Below are 20,261 nucleotides of genomic sequence, written 5' to 3' on the forward strand. Positions count from 1 at the left end.
CAGCCAGTCTGTACATTTGTGCCTCTTTAGATTTGACCTCATTGGCTCTAATTACTCCGTGGCCTTATCTTTATTTACCCAGGGAAGGTTGGACCTTTGTTCTGCAGTGTTTTTCCTGGTAATTGTTACACACCTTGCAGCTCCCAGTGCAGTCACTTGAATTTGGTTTTTATCGCAGTTTATGACACTTTTTGGTGCCATCTAATCTTTGCTCTTCAGCCTGTGGACAGAAACTTTCATGCATGTTGCTAATCTGGCATAATTTCAGTGGGTGGTGTTTTGTTTATAAAAAAGCATGTAAAATTCAAGAAATATGAGTTTCTGTGAGAAAAAGATCCTCATTTGCATCAGTGTAGATTTCAAGGGGATGCAGAAGACATTTCTCTCCAAATATTACACGCATTTATCCTCCTAAACAAGTAAAAATTTGAAAAAAGTGGAGCACTGTACAGTATAGTGTTGAATTGTCACCTAGTGCTTTGCATTTACGAAACTTTCATTATAAACTGATGCAGAAAAGGGACAAAATTCAGCAGAAATGTAACGTGTCTCCTTCAATAATTATATAAAACCCACACCCATGCTCCTGTGTGTTGACTGGACATCCAATAGGTGCAAATACTCGGCCCCCTTGGCAATAACACATGCCCCAAAGTATTCAAATGTTTCACAGGGATGCAAATAATAGTAATAAAGAATCTCTAACTGCAGGGAAAAATAGGTGATGTGGGCATGTGGGTGTGTGTCCTTATAAAATCGAGTCTGCTGACTATTAACGATTATTCACAAACTCACACCCATGAAGGTCATAAAGTAGGAAATGGTCTGATAGGAGCTCAGACTCAGCCCCTGTTTCAGCTGCACATAAAAAGGAGCAGCAGGAGACGCCTTTTTCAGGATCTGCAGTTTCTCCTGGTAAAGCAGCAAAATGTACGGACACAACCAAGGTAAGCACGACTTTTTTAAAACAAAATGCAGGCTGAATGTGCATCGCCCCCTCAGCTGATTCCTCTGTTCTCCTTTTTTTCAGGAAACCCGTACCCACCTGGTCACCCAAACCATCCACCGCAGGGCGGTTACCCTCCACAGGGAGGTTACCCTCCACAGGGAGGTTACCCTCCACAGGGAGGTTACCCTCCACAGGGGGGTTTCCCTCAGTGTCCTCCAGGCGCAGTCCCACCAACTTATCCTCCTCAGCCCCACGGCCCACATGGAGGCCACCACGGACACGGACCTGGTCCTGGTTTTTCTCAAGGCCATGGATCGTGCCAAGGGCATGGGCATGGGCATGGGCACGGACACGGGCATGATCATGGACATGGACACGGACACAAGGACAAGAAAAAGGACAAGAAGAAGGACAAGCATAAGCACAAGCATGATCACAAACATGGCCACTGTCACAAGAAAGGAAAGGACAGCCATGGGGTAAGACTGAGTGCACCACACTGCAAATTTAAAGTGTAACATGAGAAATCTGCACAACACAACCAAATGTGGACTTTTACAGTAAGTCACAGGAAATCACAGAAATGCTTTTTTTCATCATGTTTTGACAAAATGTTACTGAAGACCTGCATGACAGCCTTTATTTTTTAGTCCCAGAGTTAATCCAGATAAAACAGTGACACACTGAGCCTCGTGTGGGCTTTGCACATGACTAACATGACTCATGTTGTCTGTTGTAGTCCTCCAGCAGTTCCTGCAGCAGCGACTCTGACTAGATGTGTTCGACGTGAACCTGGAGACCTTCATGCTCCTGTCTTGTCATTTGACTGCCTGCAGTTTCTTTATATGTCAGCTTTGAAGCAGATTTAATTAAGAATAAACAGAGCTGACAAAAGCAGTTTAATTTTTGTCAGAAAAAGCTGGTTTAATCTATTATCTGTCAAGGTAGCAATGTTTTTAAAGTTATGTAAGATCATTGTGAGTCTTTAAAAGCATTATTTTATCCAGTGTTTGTCAGGAAAGAAATAAAAGTGATTTTAGTGCCTGGTCAGTTATTTTAAATTGACACCACAGTGTCATGTGTTTACATTTTATCCCATCTTCCTGTTTTTTATTAATTTATTTGGTCATATAACCAAACCAGGATCTTTATTTACCCAAGTAAGGTTGACTGAACTCGTTCAGTCAGCCACACCTTGCTCACAGCAGCACATCACACCCTGAAACTGCCACTGCTGTGACCCTGATCTCATGATAGCCTGTGCAATTCAACTGTTTACACAGGAATTTCACTGAGCCACCACCTCTGATTTTCACATTTATAAAATTAATAGAAACCTGTGCTGTCTGTGGTGAAGATTCATTCATTCCTTTGCTGAAGGAAAATAATGATCTTTAAAGTATCCATTGTAGATAAAACCCACGGTATAAAAGGTAGAATACAAACAGGACTCTAGTTGTTTCAGTGTTGGTCTTGTATTGCTTCTCTAAAACTCAGTGCAGTACTGGAAAGTAGTGATCTACATATAATTAAACTAGTAGTTTAATTATTCTTGCAGTACTTTGGTGGTTAATATTTGCACATTGATTTAAGGACTTTAATTACCTTTTGACCCTTCCCCCTTCATTCTCCACACTATCGCTTCTACTACTGTTATTAACTCTCTTATTTGAAGGATACAGCATGAACCCAGATAATACATTTTAAGGCAGGTGTTCCCACACACCTTACTGTAATACATGAAATCTCTGTATGTCTTTCCGCGATCTCCTCCTACACAACCAGGAGTTGAGCAACCACACATGGTCCCTGAAGGTTCTTATCTATATCAGATATTATGAAGTCATCATGTTTCATAGCAACCACCTAACAGACTAAAGTCACAGACCAAACAACACTGTAGCATGGACATGTTGTAAATAAGAAAGTGTTCATAATGTGTTTGTGTGGTTAAATAAAGGTTTAAATAAGACAAAAGTTTAACGAATGTGTAGACAGACTTTCATATTTACACAGACAGATCACAAAAAAGAAATAAAGAGACAGGAAATAAAGCTTCAAAACAAAACAGGAAGTAACCAGAAGAAAGTTGGAGACAAGAAGACTCAGACTAAACCAGCAAATCTAAAGTAGCAAATACTGAAGCCAGACAGAGAGGGAAACAGTCAGGGTGCTAGGAACATAAACAAACATAACAATGAAATGTACAGAAAAATGAAGAAATAAAAACAGGAATTCAACCGACGCCTAAAGCCAAACGTTATGCCTTAGAAATAAGAATTAAAGTCAAACTATTAATCAGAAAGGGACATCAACAGTAGGATCTGGGAAAGACCAAGAATAAGGGAGGGCTATACGTAGACAGAGTGTGAATTAAACAGTCAAAAAAAAAAAAAAAGATTAAAACAGTGAGTGAGGCGCAGGGCTGGCCCAAGGGGCCCTAAGCAAAATTAGATGTTGCCCCCCATAGTGCTTCATTGTCACCTGAGCCTAGCCATTATTAATGCTGAAGGGTTGAATTTGAATATTATTTTTTTGGGATGCATTGCTTTTTCAGCCCCATCTACACAAGCCCGCTGAAAAACAATGTATTTCAGTATCATACACATGGTAAAACTATGTCATGTCCATGACATTGCAGAGGGTGGGACAAAGTGGCAATGCACGTCATATCCAATCTAGTCTGACCTGCTTTTGGACACGTTGGACATGCTGTTTTCATCCAAAAGGTGTAGATTTTTGCATAACTATGCAAATGCACCTAATTACAGACTAGTAAATATGCCATTTGTAATATATAAATAATAATTATGCAGCATACAGAGCAACAGTGGAATAATATTAAATACAAGTAGTCAGCAATTGGTCCCAGTGCAACAAGAAGTGCCGTAAAAGTTATTAGGCTGTTATACCACAAGATGGCGTGGCAGTGCCCCAAGACCACAAATGAGGCGTGAATCCAAGGTGGACTAGACTTTCCATGCAACCTGACCACAGTGTGAAAATGGATGGATGGATGGATGGAGAACTGGTCCAGGCAGGTGAGGGGATACACCTCCAGCCCATCCCACAGACAAAGGGACCCTTCTACACACACTCACATCAAGAATATATAGAGAGTGAGAAGGGGACCTGTGGGACAGTGACAGATGAGTTAGTATTTTAAGTTTCAGTGAACAGCTGGAATCAACTCCACATCTTTTATCTGCTTCATTTATCATAGAATAATGAAGGAATAGGCCTCACCTGGACACAAACCTGCTTATCAGTTAGTTATCCAATTACTTTTGAGCCTCTGAAACTGGGAGACTGTGTATGAGAATGGCTGTAATTCCTGAACAGTTAATGCAACACTTTTGTTAAACCCCTTGAATCAGAGTTAAGAGTCTGCAAGTGACGAACCATAAGCTGAGTAATCACAGCTGTGCCCAGCTACAAGCCGCATTTTATTTTTCACAAAGCTCCAATACGAGCTGCTAATGACAGCCAATGAACAAACAGCGTAATATGCCACCAGGTGGTACGTGCTGAGCATGCGAGAAAGCCTGAGCCTGATGGTTTGGAGGACATACCTACTGAAGTTAGAAAGCTCAATCAGAGAGAAACAGTTTAAATAAATATCAGCAGTATTAAAAGTATGTAATGATATGAGGATGAATACATCCTGTCTCAGAGTGAAAAACTAATTCTTGCATTTGTTACTGTGAGGCTGGAGTATTGTAATTTCTCATTATCAGGCTGTCCTAAAAGCGCCCTGAAAAGTGTTCCACAGTGGCACCAGCAGGGACCAGAAAGAGAGCTCATAGTTCTCCCATTTTAGCCTCGCTTCATCGGCTCCCTGTAAAATCCAGAATTGCATTTAAAATCCTTCTCCTTACAAAGTCCTCAAGAATCAGGCTCCTTCATGTTATAAAGACGTCATGGCTTCATATTATATTACCTGCAGGGTTGATTAGATAAGTTTTGTAAGCTCATTTTAAACCTATATGCAGTGTTTAGCTGAGTTTTGATCATAAATGTTAAGCCTAGATTTTTATGGTTGGTTCACATGGAAATATTTCACTATGTAACAATTTAAAAATATGTAATGAAGTATTATGTTATAAAGTATAGCTGGGTAATTCCAACTCAATACACACACACACACACACACACACACACACACACACACACACACACACACACACGCACACACACACACACACACACACACACACACACACACACACGCACACACACACACACACACACACACACACACACACACACACACACACACACACACACACACGCATGGTGGCTGACTCTCTCTGCAGCCCCTGCTGGCGTTGTGTCAGGCCAGGTCAAGAGCTTGTGACAGAACATTATGACATATAGTTAAAATCAATAGGTACACCTGTTTACCTGTTCTTTACAGCAAACATGTAATCAGCCAATCACATGGCAGCATCCCAGGTCCCAAAAATGACCTGCTAAAGTTCAAAGTGAGCATCAGAATGGGGAAGATTGGGAATGGGGTGATAACATTTATTACACAAAGCATTTTTGCATGTTTTTTATTACTAATATTGGGATTTCATTTACCGTGTCCACTCCAGCTAAGAGAAGCTCAGTGACGCTGCCATACACGTCTTTAATGCTCATCTGTGTGTTTGAGAGGAGGTATGTCAGGTATTCACCCTCCACATCCTGGTGGTTGTTCACGCGCTGCTCAATCAGCTCCATCTTCTTGTCAATCAACTTTTTAGCTAAAACAAGTGCAGAAAATTAATTTTTTTAAACTAGTCGTGCAAAAATTTAGAAACAAAAATATTTTATTTTCAACAGAACACATTAGCTCATTTTCAATTTGAAGAAAGCGACAGTCCTTGATATTGTCACTATTTAATACTGCAACTTGTGGGGTATGAACATTTTTCAGATTCCTCTCCGAGCCTGAGAGGAACCTATTTCACCCAAATAGGTCAAAAACAATCATTTCCACTCACATAGCAAAAGTCTTTCCCTGGAAAGCTGTCACGTATCAGAAGGTTAACACCGACTAAGAATTTTGTTTAGCAGTGGGACACGGAAGTGCAGCATTGTTTGGTGGTCTCACTCTGTGAAAGGTCCGTAGCCGAATCCTCTCATGTCACGATATTCTCTCCATACGCCCATGTCTCCTCTGCAAGGGAATTTGTCGTCTTTCCTCAGGATCTCTTCCACAAGCTCCGGGGTGTTCAAGCATACTGACCCGATTCCATCTCTGTAAATGGGCCCATATAGCTGCTTCTCATAGAGCTGATGGTAGACAAAGTAATAAAGATAGAGCAGCATTCTTATAATGTGAACATGACAAAGGTGATGACCTCAATCTATAATTTAAAAGACCGATGAGCCACATTTGAGCCAGTGAGTAGATGTCATAGGTCAGAGCATGTTAGAGTGACTGAATGTGAACCCACACAGAGAGAAAACAGCCCATGCCTCTGTGTCAGTTAGCTGAGACAACCCGATGTGATCTGAAGGTAACACAACCAGCCTAATATTTTCTATTCATTCACTTGTAACCCCATTAGCTCTCAAATAAAAGACCATACTTGTCATTTGGGTTTCTGGAATGCACCATGTGGAAAACACAACATTTTTGGACTCAGGCTGAAACAAGCATGAATATTTTAAAGATCACACACGCTGCAGCCTACCTGAAGCTCATGCAAACGGTTGTAGAAACCCTGAAACACCAATCTGTAAAGAAGCTCCAAGAAGCTGACACGTGGGAGATCCTCCGCTGTCCGAGGCTTGTCCTGCATGGTGGAGAGGGCCCCCGAGGCAGGAGAGGCCCTTGACACCCCTCTGGAGCAGACTGGGGTCTGGGAAATAGGGCAATGCAGCAGCCAGCTGTCATTTCTAGTCACAAGTCTCCTCAACAGCCATGCAGCCATGATGAGGGCAAAACAGCAAATGCACAGAGCTCCAAGAGACTAGCCGAGCAGGGAGGGACTACATCTCGCTGAATATTTAACCCTTCCAGCCCAGGTCAACAAAGACAAGAAGCCACAAAGGACCATGAATGGAAAAGGAACCAAACGCACATCTGACACAGTAAGATGACTGCTTTTTTTTTTCTTTGGCCGTTTGCAGCTTTATTAGACAGTTTGCAGAGACAGGAAAGTGGGAGGAGAGAGACTAAACTCAACACACACACACACACACACACACACACACACACACACACACACACACACACACACACACACACACACACACACACACACACACAGTCAGGCCAGGTCAAGAGCTTGTGACAGAACATTATGACTTATAGTTAAAATCAATAGGTACACCTGTTTACCTGTTCTTTACAGCAAACATGTATTTAGCCAATCACATGGCAGCGTCCCAGGTCCCAAAAATGACCTGCTAAAATTCAAAGTGAGCATCAGAATGGGGAAGACTGGGAATGGGGTGATAACATTTTAAACCTATATGCAGTGTTTAGCTGAGTTTTAATCATCAATGTTTACCCTACATCTTTATGGTTGCTCCACATGTAAATATTTCCCCTTTCTTCATTATGTAACAATTTAAAAAGATGGCCTGATATGAAATGTTATGTTAGAAAGCATAAAAGCAAGAAAGGTGATTTAAGTGACTTTGACCCTGGCATGGTTGTTGGTGTCAGGCAGGCTGGTCTGAGTATTTAAGAATCTAATGGTCTGCTGGGATTTTCCCTCAAACCATCTGTGGGGTTTACAGAGAATGGTCTGAAAAACAGAAAAAAGCAGCAATTGTCTGTATATTAACAATTATGTACACACGCCCACCGATGTAGGTCATGAAGCAGAAAATAATCTGATAGGAGCTCAGACCCTGCCGCTGCTTCAGCTCAGCACATAAAAAGGAGCAGCGGGAGACCCCTGCATCTGTAGATCTGGTTTCATCGCTCAGTACGTTCACCTGTGATACTCTGCAAAAGGCTCGTCTTTGTGTTCAGCAAAGGTTTTATTCTAAAGTCTGTTTTATGTTTCTTTTTCAGAATCTGCAGTTTCTTCTGGTAAAGTAGCAAAATGTATGGACACAATGAAGATAAACATGATGGACACGGGCACGGACACGGGCATGGGCACGGACACGGGCATGGGCACGGCCACGGACACGGACACGCACACGGCCATGGACACGCACACGGCCACGGACACGGACACGGCCACGGACACGCACATGGCCACGGACACGGACACGGGCACGGACATGGCCACTAAAAGGAAAGGACAGCCATGGGGTAAGACTGAGTGCACCGCACTGCAAATTTAAAATGTAATGAGCAATTTGTACAACACAACCAAATGTGGACTTTTACAGTGAGTGACAGGAAATCACAGAGATGCATTTTTCATCATGTTTTGGCAAAAATGTTACTGAGGGCCTGTGTGACAGCCTTTATTTTTTTAGTCTCAGAGTTAATGCAGACAAACAGTCACACACTGAGCCTTGTGTGGGTTTTGCAGATTACTAACATGACTCATGTTGTCTGTTGTCCTCCAGCAGTTCCTGCAGCAGTGACTCTGACTAGATGAACAGTGTTCGACGTGAACCTGGAGACCTTCATGCTCCTGTCTTGTCATTTGACTGCCTGCAGTTTCTTTACAAACAGATTTAATTAAGAATTAACAGAGCTGACAAAGTTATTTTAGACCATTGTGAACCTTTACAGGCATGATTTTATCCAGTGTTTGTCAGAAAATAAATAAAAGTGATGAAAGTGTCATCTTTATGACATTTTATCCCATCTTCCTGTTTTTTATTAATTTGTTTGGTCATATATCCACACTAGGATCTTTATTTATCCAGGCAAAATTGACTGAACTCATCCAGTCAACTCCCAGCAGCACATCACACCCTGAAACTGCCTCTGCTGTGACCCTGATCCCATGATAGTGTGTGCATTTCAACTGTTTACATAGTTACACTGAGCCACCAACTCTGATTTTCACATTTATAAAATTAATAGAAACCTGTGCAGTCTGTGGTGAAGATTCATTCATTCCTTTTTGAAGCAGAAAATCGCTTAGTGCAAATATTCCTTGAAGTAATATTGAATATTACAAAGTATTAGCAGGAAAAACTAAATTGATTAAAAAAACAAGTCGGCTAACTCGTTCCACATCGTTAGTACTGATATTTTTGTGCTTATGCAGCATTTGATTTTGTTGCATCTGCAAAACTAACTGTGTTTATAGTATATCTGCAGTATATCAAACAGAGCTGTTTCAGTGTTGGTCTAGTATTGCTTCTCTAGTCCGTGCAGTACTGGGAAGTAGTGAACTACATATAATTAAACTAATAGTTTAATCACATTTTGCAGTACTTTGGTGATTAATATTTGCACACTGATTTAAGGACTTTAATTAATTAATTTGTTTTTTGCCCCATCATCGCTACTACTACTACACTACTACTACTACTACTACTACTGTTATTAACGCTCTTATTTGAAGGATACAGCATGAACCCAGATAATGCATTTTAAGGCAGGTGTTCCCACACACCTTACTGTAATACATGAAGTCTCTGAATGTGTTTCAAGGTCTTGAGACCACCATGACCTGGATGACTGAGAACCTAAGTAAAAGATTATGTATAAAGGACTGCTTTCCTTCGCTGCACAATATTGCTACTATTAAGAATATCAATTAATTTCAATTAAGTCATCCATCTTTATCCGCTTATCCAGTGAGGGTTCCAAGGGTGGCTGGAGCCTGTCCTGGGTCTGTTGCAGGGCTAACACAGGGACACAGACAACTATTGCAATTTAGAATCACTGATTAACCTAACCCCACGTCTTTAGACTGTGGGAGGAAGCCGAAGTACCCGGAGAGAACCCAAACAGACACGAGAATATGCAAGCTCCACACAGATTCAAACCCAGGACCTTCTCGCTGTGAGGCAACAGTGCTAACCACCGTGCTGCCCCAGTTCAATTCAATTCAATATTATTTATATATTTATATATATACCACAACAGTCACCTCAAGGTGCTTTATATTGTAAAGTTAAAGACCCTACAACAATACAGAGAAAACACCAACAATCAAAATGACCCACTTGGCAACAGTGGGAAGGAAAAACTCCCTTTAACAGGAAGAAACCTCCAGCAGAACCAGGCTCAGGGAGGGGCAGCCATCTGCTGTGACCGGTTGGGGGAGAGAGCCAGAGATTAATAATAACTAACAATAACTAATGATTAAAGGCAGAGTGGTGTATGAACAGAGTGAAGAAAAAAACACTCAGTGCATTGTGGGAACTCCCCCCAGCAACCTAGGTCTATTACCTGAGCTTTAGTGTAAATTCACCACAGTACAGCAGTGAATATACATGACCTGTTTATCCTGCACTAAACTGCAGTATTTTTATGCAACCTGTAAATAACAGGTTTCACAATATAAAAAAGCATAGCTTTACATCATATACAGATCTAATATCTGATTTTAAAATGAGGACGGATGGCCTGATATGAAATATGATGTTAGAAAGAAAAGCTGGGCAATTCCAACTCAATCACAACAAACAAACATTACTGAATTTATTTAGAACCCACGCTGTCAGGCCAGGTCAAGAGCTTGTAACAGAACATTATGACATGTAGTTAGAATCAATAGGTACACCTGTTTACCTGTTCCTTAAAGCAAATATATAATCAGCCACATGGCAGCGTCCCAGCGCATTTTGGCATGCTGACATGGTCAAAATGACCTGCTAAAGTTCTGCTTTAGCAGAACTAGACTTTCCATGCAACCTGACCACAGTGTGAAAATGGATGGATGGATGGATGGATGGAGAACTGGTCCAGGCAGGTGAGGGGATACACCTCCAGCCCATCCCACAGACAAAGGGACCCTTCTACACACACTCACATCAAGAATATATAGAGAGTGAGAAGGGGACCTGTGGGACAGTGACAGATGAGTTAGTATTTTAAGTTTCAGTGAACAGCTGGAATCAACTCCACATCTTTTATCTGCTTCATTTATCATAGAATAATGAAGGAATAGGCCTCACCTGGACACAAACCTGCTTATCAGTTAGTTATCCAATTACTTTTGAGCCTCTGAAACTGGGAGACTGTGTATGAGAATGGCTGTAATTCCTGAACAGTTAATGCAGCACTTTTGTTAAACCCCTTGAATCAGAGTTAAGAGTCTGCAAGTGACGAACCATGAGCTGAGTAATCACAGCTGTGCCCAGCTACAAGCCGCATTTTATTTTTCACAAAGCTCCAATACGAGCTGCTAATGACAGCCAATGAACAAACAGTGTAATATGCCACCAGGTGGTACGTGCTGAACATGCGAGAAAGCCTGAGCCTGATGGTTTGGAGGACATACCTACTGAAGTTAGAAAGCTCAATCAGAGAGAAACAGTTTAAATAAATATCAGCAGTATTGAAAGTATGTAATGATATGAGGATGAATACATCCTGTCTCAGAGTGACAAACTAATTCTTGCATTTGTTACTGTGAGGCTGGAGTATTGTAATTTCTCATTATCAGGCTGTCCTAAAAGCGCCCTGAAAAGTGTTCCACAGTGGCACCAGCAGGGACCAGAAAGAGAGCTCATAGTTCTCCCATTTTAGCCTCGCTTCATCGGCTCCCTGTAAAATCCAGAATTGCATTTAAAATCCTTCTCCTTACAAAGTCCTCAAAAATCAGGCTCCTTCATGTTATAAAGACGTCATGGCTTCATATTATATTACCTGCAGGGTTGATTAGATAAGTTTTGTAAGCTCATTTTAAACCTATATGCAGTGTTTAGCTGAGTTTTGATCATAAATGTTAAGCCTAGATTTTTATGGTTGGTTCACATGGAAATATTTCACTATGTAACAATTTAAAAATATGTAATGAAGTATTATGTTATAAAGTATAGCTGGGTAATTCCAAGTCAATACACACACACACACACACACACACACACACACACACACACACACACACGCATGATGGCTGACTCTCTCTGCAGCCCCTGCTGGCGTTGTGTCAGGCCAGGTCAAGAGCTTGTAACAGAACATTATGACTTATAGTTAAAATCAATAGGTACACCTGTTTACCTGTTCTTTACAGCAAACATGTAATCAGCCAATCACATGGCAGCATCCCAGGTCCCAAAAATGACCTGCTAAAGTTCAAAGTGAGCATCAGAATGGGGAAGATTGGGAATGGGGTGATAACATTTTAAACCTATATGCAGTGTTTAGCTGAGTTTTAATGATCAATGTTTACCCTACATCTTTATGGTTGCTCCACATGTAAATATTTCCCCTTTCTTCATTATGTAACAATTTAAAAAGATGGCCTGATATGAAATGTTATGTTAGAAAGCATAAAAGCAAGAAAGGTGATTTAAGTGACTTTGACCCTGGCATGGTTGTTGGTGTCAGGAAGGCTGGTCTGAGTATTTAAGAATCTAATGATCTGCTGGGATTTTCCCTCAAACCATCTGTGGGGTTTACAGAGAATGGTCTGAAAAACAGAAAATAGCAGCAATTCTCTGTATATTAACAATTATGTACACACGCCCACCGATGTAGGTCATGAAGCAGAAAATAATCTGATAGGAGCTCAGACCCTGCCCCTGCTTCAGCTCAGCACATAAAAAGGAGCAGCGGGAGACCCCTGCATCTGTAGATCTGGTTTCATCGCTCAGTACGTTCACCTGTGATACTCTGCAAAAGGCTCGTCTTTGTGTTCAACAAAGGTTTTAATCTAAAGTCTGTTTTATGTTTCTTTTTCAGAATCTGCAGTTTCTTCTGGTAAAGTAGCAAAATGTACGGACACAATGAAGATAAACATGATGGACACGGGCACGGACACGGGCACGGGCACGGACACGCACATGGCCACGGACACGGACACGCACATGGCCACGGACATGGCCACTAAAAGGAAAGGACAGCCATGGGGTAAGACTGAGTGCACCGCACTGCAAATTTAAAATGTAATGAGCAATTTGTACAACACAACCAAATGTGGACTTTTACAGTGAGTGACAGGAAATCACAGAGATGCATTTTTCATCATGTTTTGGCAAAAATGTTACTGAGGGCCTGTGTGACAGCCTTTATTTTTTTAGTCTCAGAGTTAATGCAGACAAACAGTCACACACTGAGCCTTGTGTGGGTTTTCCAGATTACTAACATGACTCATGTTGTCTGTTGTCCTCCAGCAGTTCCTGCAGCAGCGACTCCGACTAGATGAACAGTGTTCGACGTGAACCTGGAGACCTTCATGCTCCTGTCTTATCATTTGACTGCCTGCAGTTTCTTTACAAACAGATTTAATTAAGAATTAACAGAGCTGACAAAGTTATTTTAGATCATTGTGAACCTTTACAGACATGATTTTATCCAGTGTTTGTCAGAAAATAAATAAAAGTGATGAAAGTGTCATCTTTATGACATTTTATCCCATCTTCCTGTTTTTTATTAATTTGTTTGGTCATATATCCACACTAGGATCTTTATTTATCCAGGCAAAATTGACTGAACTCATCCAGTCAACTCCCAGCAGCACATCACACCCTGAAACTGCCTCTGCTGTGACCCTGATCCCATGATAGTGTGTGCATTTCAACTGTTTACATAGTTACACTGAGCCACCAACTCTGATTTTCACATTTATAAAATTAATAGAAACCTGTGCAGTCTGTGGTGAAGATTCATTCATTCCTTTTTGAAGCAGAAAATCGCTTAGTGCAAATATTCCTTGAAGTAATATTGAATATTACAAAGTATTAGCAGGAAAAACGAAATTGATTAAAAAAACAAGTCGGCTAACTCGTTCCACATCGTTAGTACTGATATTTTTGTGCTTATGCAGCATTTGATTTTGTTGCATCTGCAAAACTAACTGTGTTTATAGTATATCTGCAGTATATCAAACAGAGCTGTTTCAGTGTTGGTCTAGTATTGCTTCTCTAGTCCGTGCAGTACTGGGAAGTAGTGAACTACATATAATTAAACTAATAGTTTAATCACATTTTGCAGTACTTGGTGATTAATATTTGCACACTGATTTAAGGACTTTAATTAATTAATTTGTTTTTTGCCCCATCATCGCTACTACTACTACACTACTACTACTACTACTACTACTGTTATTAACGCTCTTATTTGAAGGATACAGCATGAACCCAGATAATGCATTTTAAGGCAGGTGTTCCCACACACCTTACTGTAATACATGAAGTCTCTGGATGTGTTTCAAGGTCTTGAGACCACCATGACCTGGATGACTGAGAACCTAAGTAAAAGATTATGTATAAAGGACTGCTTTCCTTCGCTGCACAATATTGCTACTCAGTGGCGGTCCTAGCCTGTTTGGCGCCCTGGGCGAGCATCCCTGCCGGCGCCCTCCCACCCCCACCCCAACCCCCCATAGCAATCGCGCAGCAGCGCCTACCGCACTACTCCACTTGGGGGTTAATGAGCACCTGCTGTGTGGTGCATGTAGCTTTCTGCCATGGTCTGACAGACAGGTTTTAACAGAAGGTCTCCCCACCATCACAGGCACACTCAGAATTTCTTTTAAATTTTATTTGAAAAAACATGGAAGAAACTGAAATATTACACAGCTTCTGCTTACCTTCATCTTTGCTTATTTCTCCTGTTGTTCTTTTCTCTTTTTCCTAAACTGCGCACCTGATGGCTTTGACCTTTTCCTTTCCATCTGCCGTAATTTGCACTGAAGCTGAATAGGTTATAACCACCGCCCATCCACAGGGTTGTTAGATCTGACTGACAGTTGCCAGCCCAACACAACAAAACCTCCATTGAAACTCATGTTAATAGCACCAGGTGTGATATATATTTAACTAGAAGCACTCAGAGAGCGCAAACCTCCGCTAAGGCCATAGGGTCACTGACGCTGTAATACGTGTATCTAAATACTTTGAAATAATCTTTCATCTTTCCCAGACAACAATAACCCCCTATCCCGCAATAGTGTGTTACCTCGACCAGATCGCGGCTCCTAACCGTAGTAGGGAGACCTCTGGTCTCTACTTCGCTTGGCTCGTGGCTGGTAACTAACTTGCTCATCCATGTGGGTCACCTTTAGCAAGGCGGAGAAATGCAGCAAGTCGAAGGATTTTAGCAACAGAACTTTTATTCCTTTTTCCACCGCCACCGAACACACTTTTTCCCTCGCGCTCGTCTCCCACGCTAGCCCGCATACACACACGGGGCAGAGAAAGTGGGTGGTGTCTCTTAAAGGGGAAGGCTCTGCCTGTATCCCGCAATACTGAAGAATCCTTAAAAAAATTCCTGGATCCATATCGTGATTTGGAGCGCCACCAAAATTTAATCACTGCTTCCTCTTGTCATTTCCAACTGCTCCACAAAATTTCAGTGACATCCGTTCATAACTTTTGGAGTAATTCTGCTGACAAACAGACAGACAAACAACCAACGCGACCGAAAACATAACCTCCTTGGCGGAGGTAAATATACAGAGCTTTGGGTGAGTTGCCTTTATTTATAATTCAGCAGTTACTGTTGGCTGTAACCAGGCCAAAACTGTACAGGCATGAATGAATGAACCCGGCTGACTGTCTCACTCTCACGCCATCACTGCTTCACTTGACTCGCAGGAGAAGGGGGCGGGGCAGCGCTGTGTGTGTGTGACGATGTAGTGAAGCAGTGACAGCGAGACAGAGAATCCCCCGCCTGCCCCTTTCCTTCTGTTACAACCTGTCTGACCATTGCAGAAAGCTACATGCAATACACAGCAGGCAGAGGGCGCCCATTACCCCACAAGTGGAGTAGTGCGGTTGGGGCTGCTGCGGCGATCGCAATGCATTGGGGGAAGGGGGGCGTCATGCCGCCCTAGATGAAATGCCGCCCTGGGCGGCTGCCCATGTCGCCCATATCAGAAACCGCCACTGTTGCTACTACTAAGAATATCAATTAATTTTAATTAAGTCATCCATCTTTATCCGCTTATCCAGTGAGGGTTCCAAGGGTGGCTGGAGCCTGTCCTGGGTCTGTTGCAGGGCTAACACAGGGACACAGACAACTATTGCAATTTAGAATCACTGATTAACCTAACCCCACGTCTTTAGACTGTGGGAGGAAGCCGAAGTACCCGGAGAGAACCCAAACAGACACGAGAATATGCAAGCTCCACACAGATTCAAACCCAGGACCTTCTCGCTGTGAGGCAACAGTGCTAACCACCGTGCTGCCCCAGTTCAATTCAATTCAATATTATTTATATATTTATATATATACAACAACAGTCACCTCAAGGTGCTTTATATTGTAAAGTTAAAGACCCTACAACAATACAGAGAAAACACCAACAATCAAAATGACCCACTTGGCAACGGTGGGAAGGAAAAACTCCCTTTAACAGGAAGAAACCTCCAGCAGAACCAGGCTCAGGGAGGGGCAGCCATCTGCTGTGACCGGTTGGGGGAGAGAGCCAGAGATTAATAATAACTAACAATAACTAATGATTAAAGGCAGAGTGGTGTATGAACAGAGTGAAGAAAAAAACACTCAGTGCATTGTGGGAACTCCCCCCAGCAACCTAGGTCTATTACCTGAGCTTTAGTGTAAATTCACCACAGTACAGCAGTGAATATACATGACCTGTTTATCCTGCACTAAACTGCAGTATTTTTATGCAACCTGTAAATAACAGTGTTAAGTTCTGTTCTCAAATTCTTCTGTTAGACACTGTTTTATTTTGGTGAGAACTTTTATTTTGATATATCCTGTGTGGCGAATGGAACTTCCTGCAGAAACTATTGTGTTTTTTTTTACTTTGTTTTACGACAAGTGTAAACGTTTTACAACCATGGCTACTGAGCACATTTCCAGAGCTGTGATGAAGTTGAGAATAAAGGAGTCAAGAGACTAAGAAGTGTGTGATCATTTACGACATGGAAGAAGCTGCAGCAAACCCAACAGGTTATGGGCCCAGGCGCAACACAGAAGGAAGATGGCAGAGATTAACTTTTGATGGCGATGAAAACAACTACGAACTTTGGGAGGTAAAGTTCCTCGGCCACATGAGAATAATAGGCTTAAAGGACACAATCCTATCTACTGGTAATCCAGATCCAAGAAAGAATGCAGAATGCTACGCGGAACTAATTCAATTTCTTGATGACAAAAGTCTGTCGTTGGTGATGAGAGACGCTGCGGATGATGGCAAAAAGGCGCTACAAATTCTACGCAGCCATTACGCCAGTCAGGGTAAGCCAAGAATCATCGCCCTGTATACAGAGCTAACGTCCCTCAGAAAGAAGCCAGACGAGACAGTGACAGACTATATCATACGCGCTGAAAAAGCAGTAACCGCCCTGAGAAACGCCAAAGAAGTGGTAAGTGACGGACTGACAATCGCTATGATTCTGAAGGGCCTCCCGGAGTCGTACAAACCTTTCGCCATTCACACGACGCAGAGCAGCGAGGAGTTAACATTTACAGTGTTCAAAAGCAAACTCCGAAGCTATGAAGAAACAGAAAAGTTTGACATTAAACCAAGATCAGACAACGTGATGAAAGTGGACATGACATCGGTGACGTGTTACAGCTGTGGTAACCGCGGCCACATTGCGAGGGACTGCCGGCAGAAGGGAGTACCAAAGTGGTGCAGCTACCACAGGAGCGCGACACACAGCGATGAGACATGCAGGAGCAAAATCAAGCACAAAGATGATGCAAAGCAAACTGCAGAGAGACGAGAAAACAAAGAGGAACAACAGACATTTGTATTCAAAGTCAGTCAGTGTTTTCTACCAAACAACTTTAAAGAAAATAGAATAATGGTAGATTGTGGAGCCACATCTCACATCATCAGAGAGGAAAACAAGTTTGTGAGATTTGATGATACTTTTGACCCAGATGAACACTACATGGAGCTAGCAGATGGAAGCAGGATGAACAACGTGGCACTAAAGCGAGGAGATGCAGAGGTGCTTTTAAAGGATTCAGAGGGGAGAGACGTCGTGGTCACACTGAGAGGAGCCCTGCTCATCCCAACTTACCCACAGAGTATATTCTCAGTGAAGGCAGCCACGGCTGATGGAGCCACAGTAACTTTCAGAGAGAGACAGAATAAACTCATAACAAAAGATGGGACACACTTCCACATCAGGGAACATGAGAGACTCTACTACCTGAAAACGGCAAACAACTACAAGCAGTACATTGAAGGTCAGGTAAATGACATGTCAGGTGACAAAGTGAATGCAGCCTACGATGTCAAGACATGGCATGAAATATTGGGACACTGCAATGTAGATGATGTACTAAAACTGCCAGATGTGGTTGAGGGCATGAAAATCACAGGTAACTCAATGATAGAGTGTAATGTCTGCACAGAGGGAAAGTTTACCAACAGTAGAAACAAGAAACCAGATGCAAAGGCTAAGATGCCCCTAGAGTTGGTTCACACTGATTTAGCAGGCCCTATTGAGCCTACTGGGTTAGAGGGACATAAATATGCCATTTCATTCACAGATGATTTCTCAGGTGCCGTGTCAGTTTACTTCCTTAAAAATAAAGGTGAGGCAACTTTAGCGACGGAGAAGTTCCTAGCAGACAGCGCACCATACGGTGAGGTAAAATGTATCAGGTCAGATAATGGCACAGAATACATGAGCGGTGCTTTTCAGTCACTGCTAAGGAACAAAGGGATAAGACACGAGACATCATCCCCTTATTCTCCTCACCAAAATGGCACTGCTGAACGGCAATGGAGAACCCTTTTTGAGATGGGAAGGTGTCTATTACTAGAAAAGAGGCTACCAAAAGTACTATGGCCTTATGCTGTTCAAAATGCTGCTCACATTCGTAACAGATGTTACAACGACAGAACTAAAAACACACCATACTTCATGCTAATAGGAAGAAAGCCAGATCTCTCAAAAATGTGGGTGTTTGGATCAGAGTGTTATGCATACAAACATGATCAAAAGAAACTGGACCCCAGATGTGAGAAAGGAATATTTGTAGGGTACAGTAGGAACAGCCCAGCATATCTGGTCTATAATCCACAGACAGAAAAAGTGTTAAAACACAGACTGGTGAGGTTCATTAAAAGGAACAGTATTGAACAACAGACACAGACAGATGAGTGTGACCCAGAAATCCAGGGATATAACAGAAGAAACCCCAGTGACAAAAATGGCATAGATGTACAGCAGAGTCAGACTGATGCAGGAAACCAATCTCAGTGCGAGAATGATGAAAGTGTGAACACAGGTGTTACAGAACAGCTACAAGATGAGGAAAATATAGAAATTATAGCACAAGATGGACAAAGTACAGATGCAAAAAGTGAACAAAATCAGAATCATTACCCACGAAGAGAAAGGAAGCCTCCAAAACACTTGAAGGACTACCTACCAGATTTTGAAAATAATGATGTAACTCAAACCACTGTAGACTGTTGCTACAAGGCAGTGTGTGGAATCCCCCAAACTTATAGTGAAGCCAAGATGTCACCCGATGCACACAGATGGGAACAGGCCATGAGAGAAGAGATCAGCTCGCTTAAAGAAAATGACACTTTTGAACTGAACCTTCTACCAGAAGGTAAAAACACAGTAGGAGGAAAGTGGGTGTATGCACTCAAAGAAAACACAGAAAAGGGGCAGATCTTTAAGGCCAGATACGTAGCAAAGGGCTACAGCCAAACAGAAGGTATAGACTATCACGAGACTTTTGCCCCAACAGCAAACATTACATCTGTAAGGGTGCTGATGCAGGTAGCAGTACAAAACAATCTTACCATTCATCAAATGGATGTTAAGACAGCATACCTACATGCTCCAATAGATGAAGAAATTTTCTTGGAGCAACCAGAAGGATTTGAAGAAACGTCAGAAACAGGGGAGAAGTTAGTGTACAAGTTAAAGAAATCCCTCTATGGTTTAAAACAGTCTGGGAGAAACTGGTACAAGCTTCTAAATGATCACCTTGAACAGGACAACTTCGTGCGAAACCTGTCTGACCACTGTGTGTATCGCAAGCAGTTCAAAGATGATATCATTATTGTACTCATTTGGGTGGATGATTTAGTCATAGCAGCCAGCAATAATGACCTACTTGACAGTTTTAAGGGAACCATGAAGACCAAGTTTAACATGAAAGATATGGGAAAAATATCATGTTTTCTGGGCATACGATTTGAACAAAAAGAAGGAGAAATCAAAATGAGTCAGAAAGAATACATCCTAAAAATGCTTGAAAGATTTAAGATGTCTGAGTGTAAAGCCAGGTCTACACCAAGTGAGCAAAAACAGGATGACCTTAAAATGA

The 20,261-nt window shown here is 42.0% G+C and overlaps 3 protein-coding genes and 1 long non-coding RNA gene across 4 annotated transcripts; 3 read left to right on the plus strand and 1 right to left on the minus strand.

The window, feature by feature from the left end:
- Positions 1-734: 734 nt before the first annotated feature.
- LOC115801009 (protein kreg-1-like) lies at positions 735-1,964 on the plus strand. The gene is made up of 4 exons (XM_030758693.1): positions 735-947; positions 1,031-1,075; positions 1,112-1,428; positions 1,689-1,964. Exons 1-4 carry the CDS (start codon positions 929-931, stop codon positions 1,722-1,724), a joined length of 417 nt encoding a protein of 138 aa, XP_030614553.1. The 5' UTR covers positions 735-928; the 3' UTR covers positions 1,725-1,964.
- Positions 1,965-5,525: 3,561 nt separating this feature from the next.
- Positions 5,526-7,027, minus strand: LOC115801292 (sterol 26-hydroxylase, mitochondrial-like). Its single transcript, XM_030759072.1, has 3 exons — positions 6,634-7,027; positions 6,048-6,229; positions 5,526-5,697 (listed from the first exon to the last, which is right to left on the minus strand). Exons 1-3 carry the CDS (start codon positions 6,871-6,873, stop codon positions 5,694-5,696), a joined length of 426 nt encoding a protein of 141 aa, XP_030614932.1. The 5' UTR covers positions 6,874-7,027; the 3' UTR covers positions 5,526-5,693.
- Positions 7,028-7,808: 781 nt separating this feature from the next.
- LOC115800481 (period circadian protein-like) lies at positions 7,809-8,723 on the plus strand. The gene is made up of 3 exons (XM_030757867.1): positions 7,809-7,878; positions 7,968-8,213; positions 8,477-8,723. The coding sequence occupies exons 2-3, from the start codon at positions 8,003-8,005 to the stop codon at positions 8,506-8,508; spliced, it is 243 nt and encodes an 80-aa protein (XP_030613727.1). The 5' UTR covers positions 7,809-7,878; positions 7,968-8,002; the 3' UTR covers positions 8,509-8,723.
- A 3,705-nt stretch (positions 8,724-12,428) lies between these two features.
- Positions 12,429-13,626, plus strand: LOC115800486 (uncharacterized). The gene is made up of 3 exons (XR_004021680.1): positions 12,429-12,633; positions 12,723-12,890; positions 13,154-13,626. It is a non-coding gene; the product is annotated as an uncharacterized LOC115800486 (long non-coding RNA).
- The last annotated feature ends 6,635 nt before the right edge of the window (positions 13,627-20,261 follow it).

This window comes from Archocentrus centrarchus, chromosome 21 (assembly GCF_007364275.1).
Source record: "Archocentrus centrarchus isolate MPI-CPG fArcCen1 chromosome 21, fArcCen1, whole genome shotgun sequence".
NCBI lineage: Eukaryota > Metazoa > Chordata > Actinopteri > Cichliformes > Cichlidae > Archocentrus > Archocentrus centrarchus.

Excerpts from the sequence above, each read along its gene's own strand:
- LOC115801009 (XM_030758693.1), top strand. Across the intron at positions 1,076-1,111 it reads AAACCATCCACCGCAGGGCG|GTTACCCTCCACAGGGAGGT; the intron begins GTTACCCTCCAC and ends CTCCACAGGGAG. Across the intron at positions 1,429-1,688 it reads AAGGAAAGGACAGCCATGGG|TCCTCCAGCAGTTCCTGCAG; the intron begins GTAAGACTGAGT and ends TGTCTGTTGTAG.
- LOC115801292 (XM_030759072.1), bottom strand. The coding sequence starts at position 6,873 with ATGGCTGCATGGCTGTTGAGGAGACTTGTGACTAGAAATGACAGCTGG. Across the intron at positions 6,230-6,633 it reads ACCGTTTGCATGAGCTTCAG|CTCTATGAGAAGCAGCTATA; the intron begins GTAGGCTGCAGC and ends GTCTACCATCAG.
- LOC115800481 (XM_030757867.1), top strand. The coding sequence starts at position 8,003 with ATGGACACAATGAAGATAAACATGATGGACACGGGCACGGACACGGGC. Across the intron at positions 8,214-8,476 it reads AAGGAAAGGACAGCCATGGG|CAGTTCCTGCAGCAGTGACT; the intron begins GTAAGACTGAGT and ends GTTGTCCTCCAG.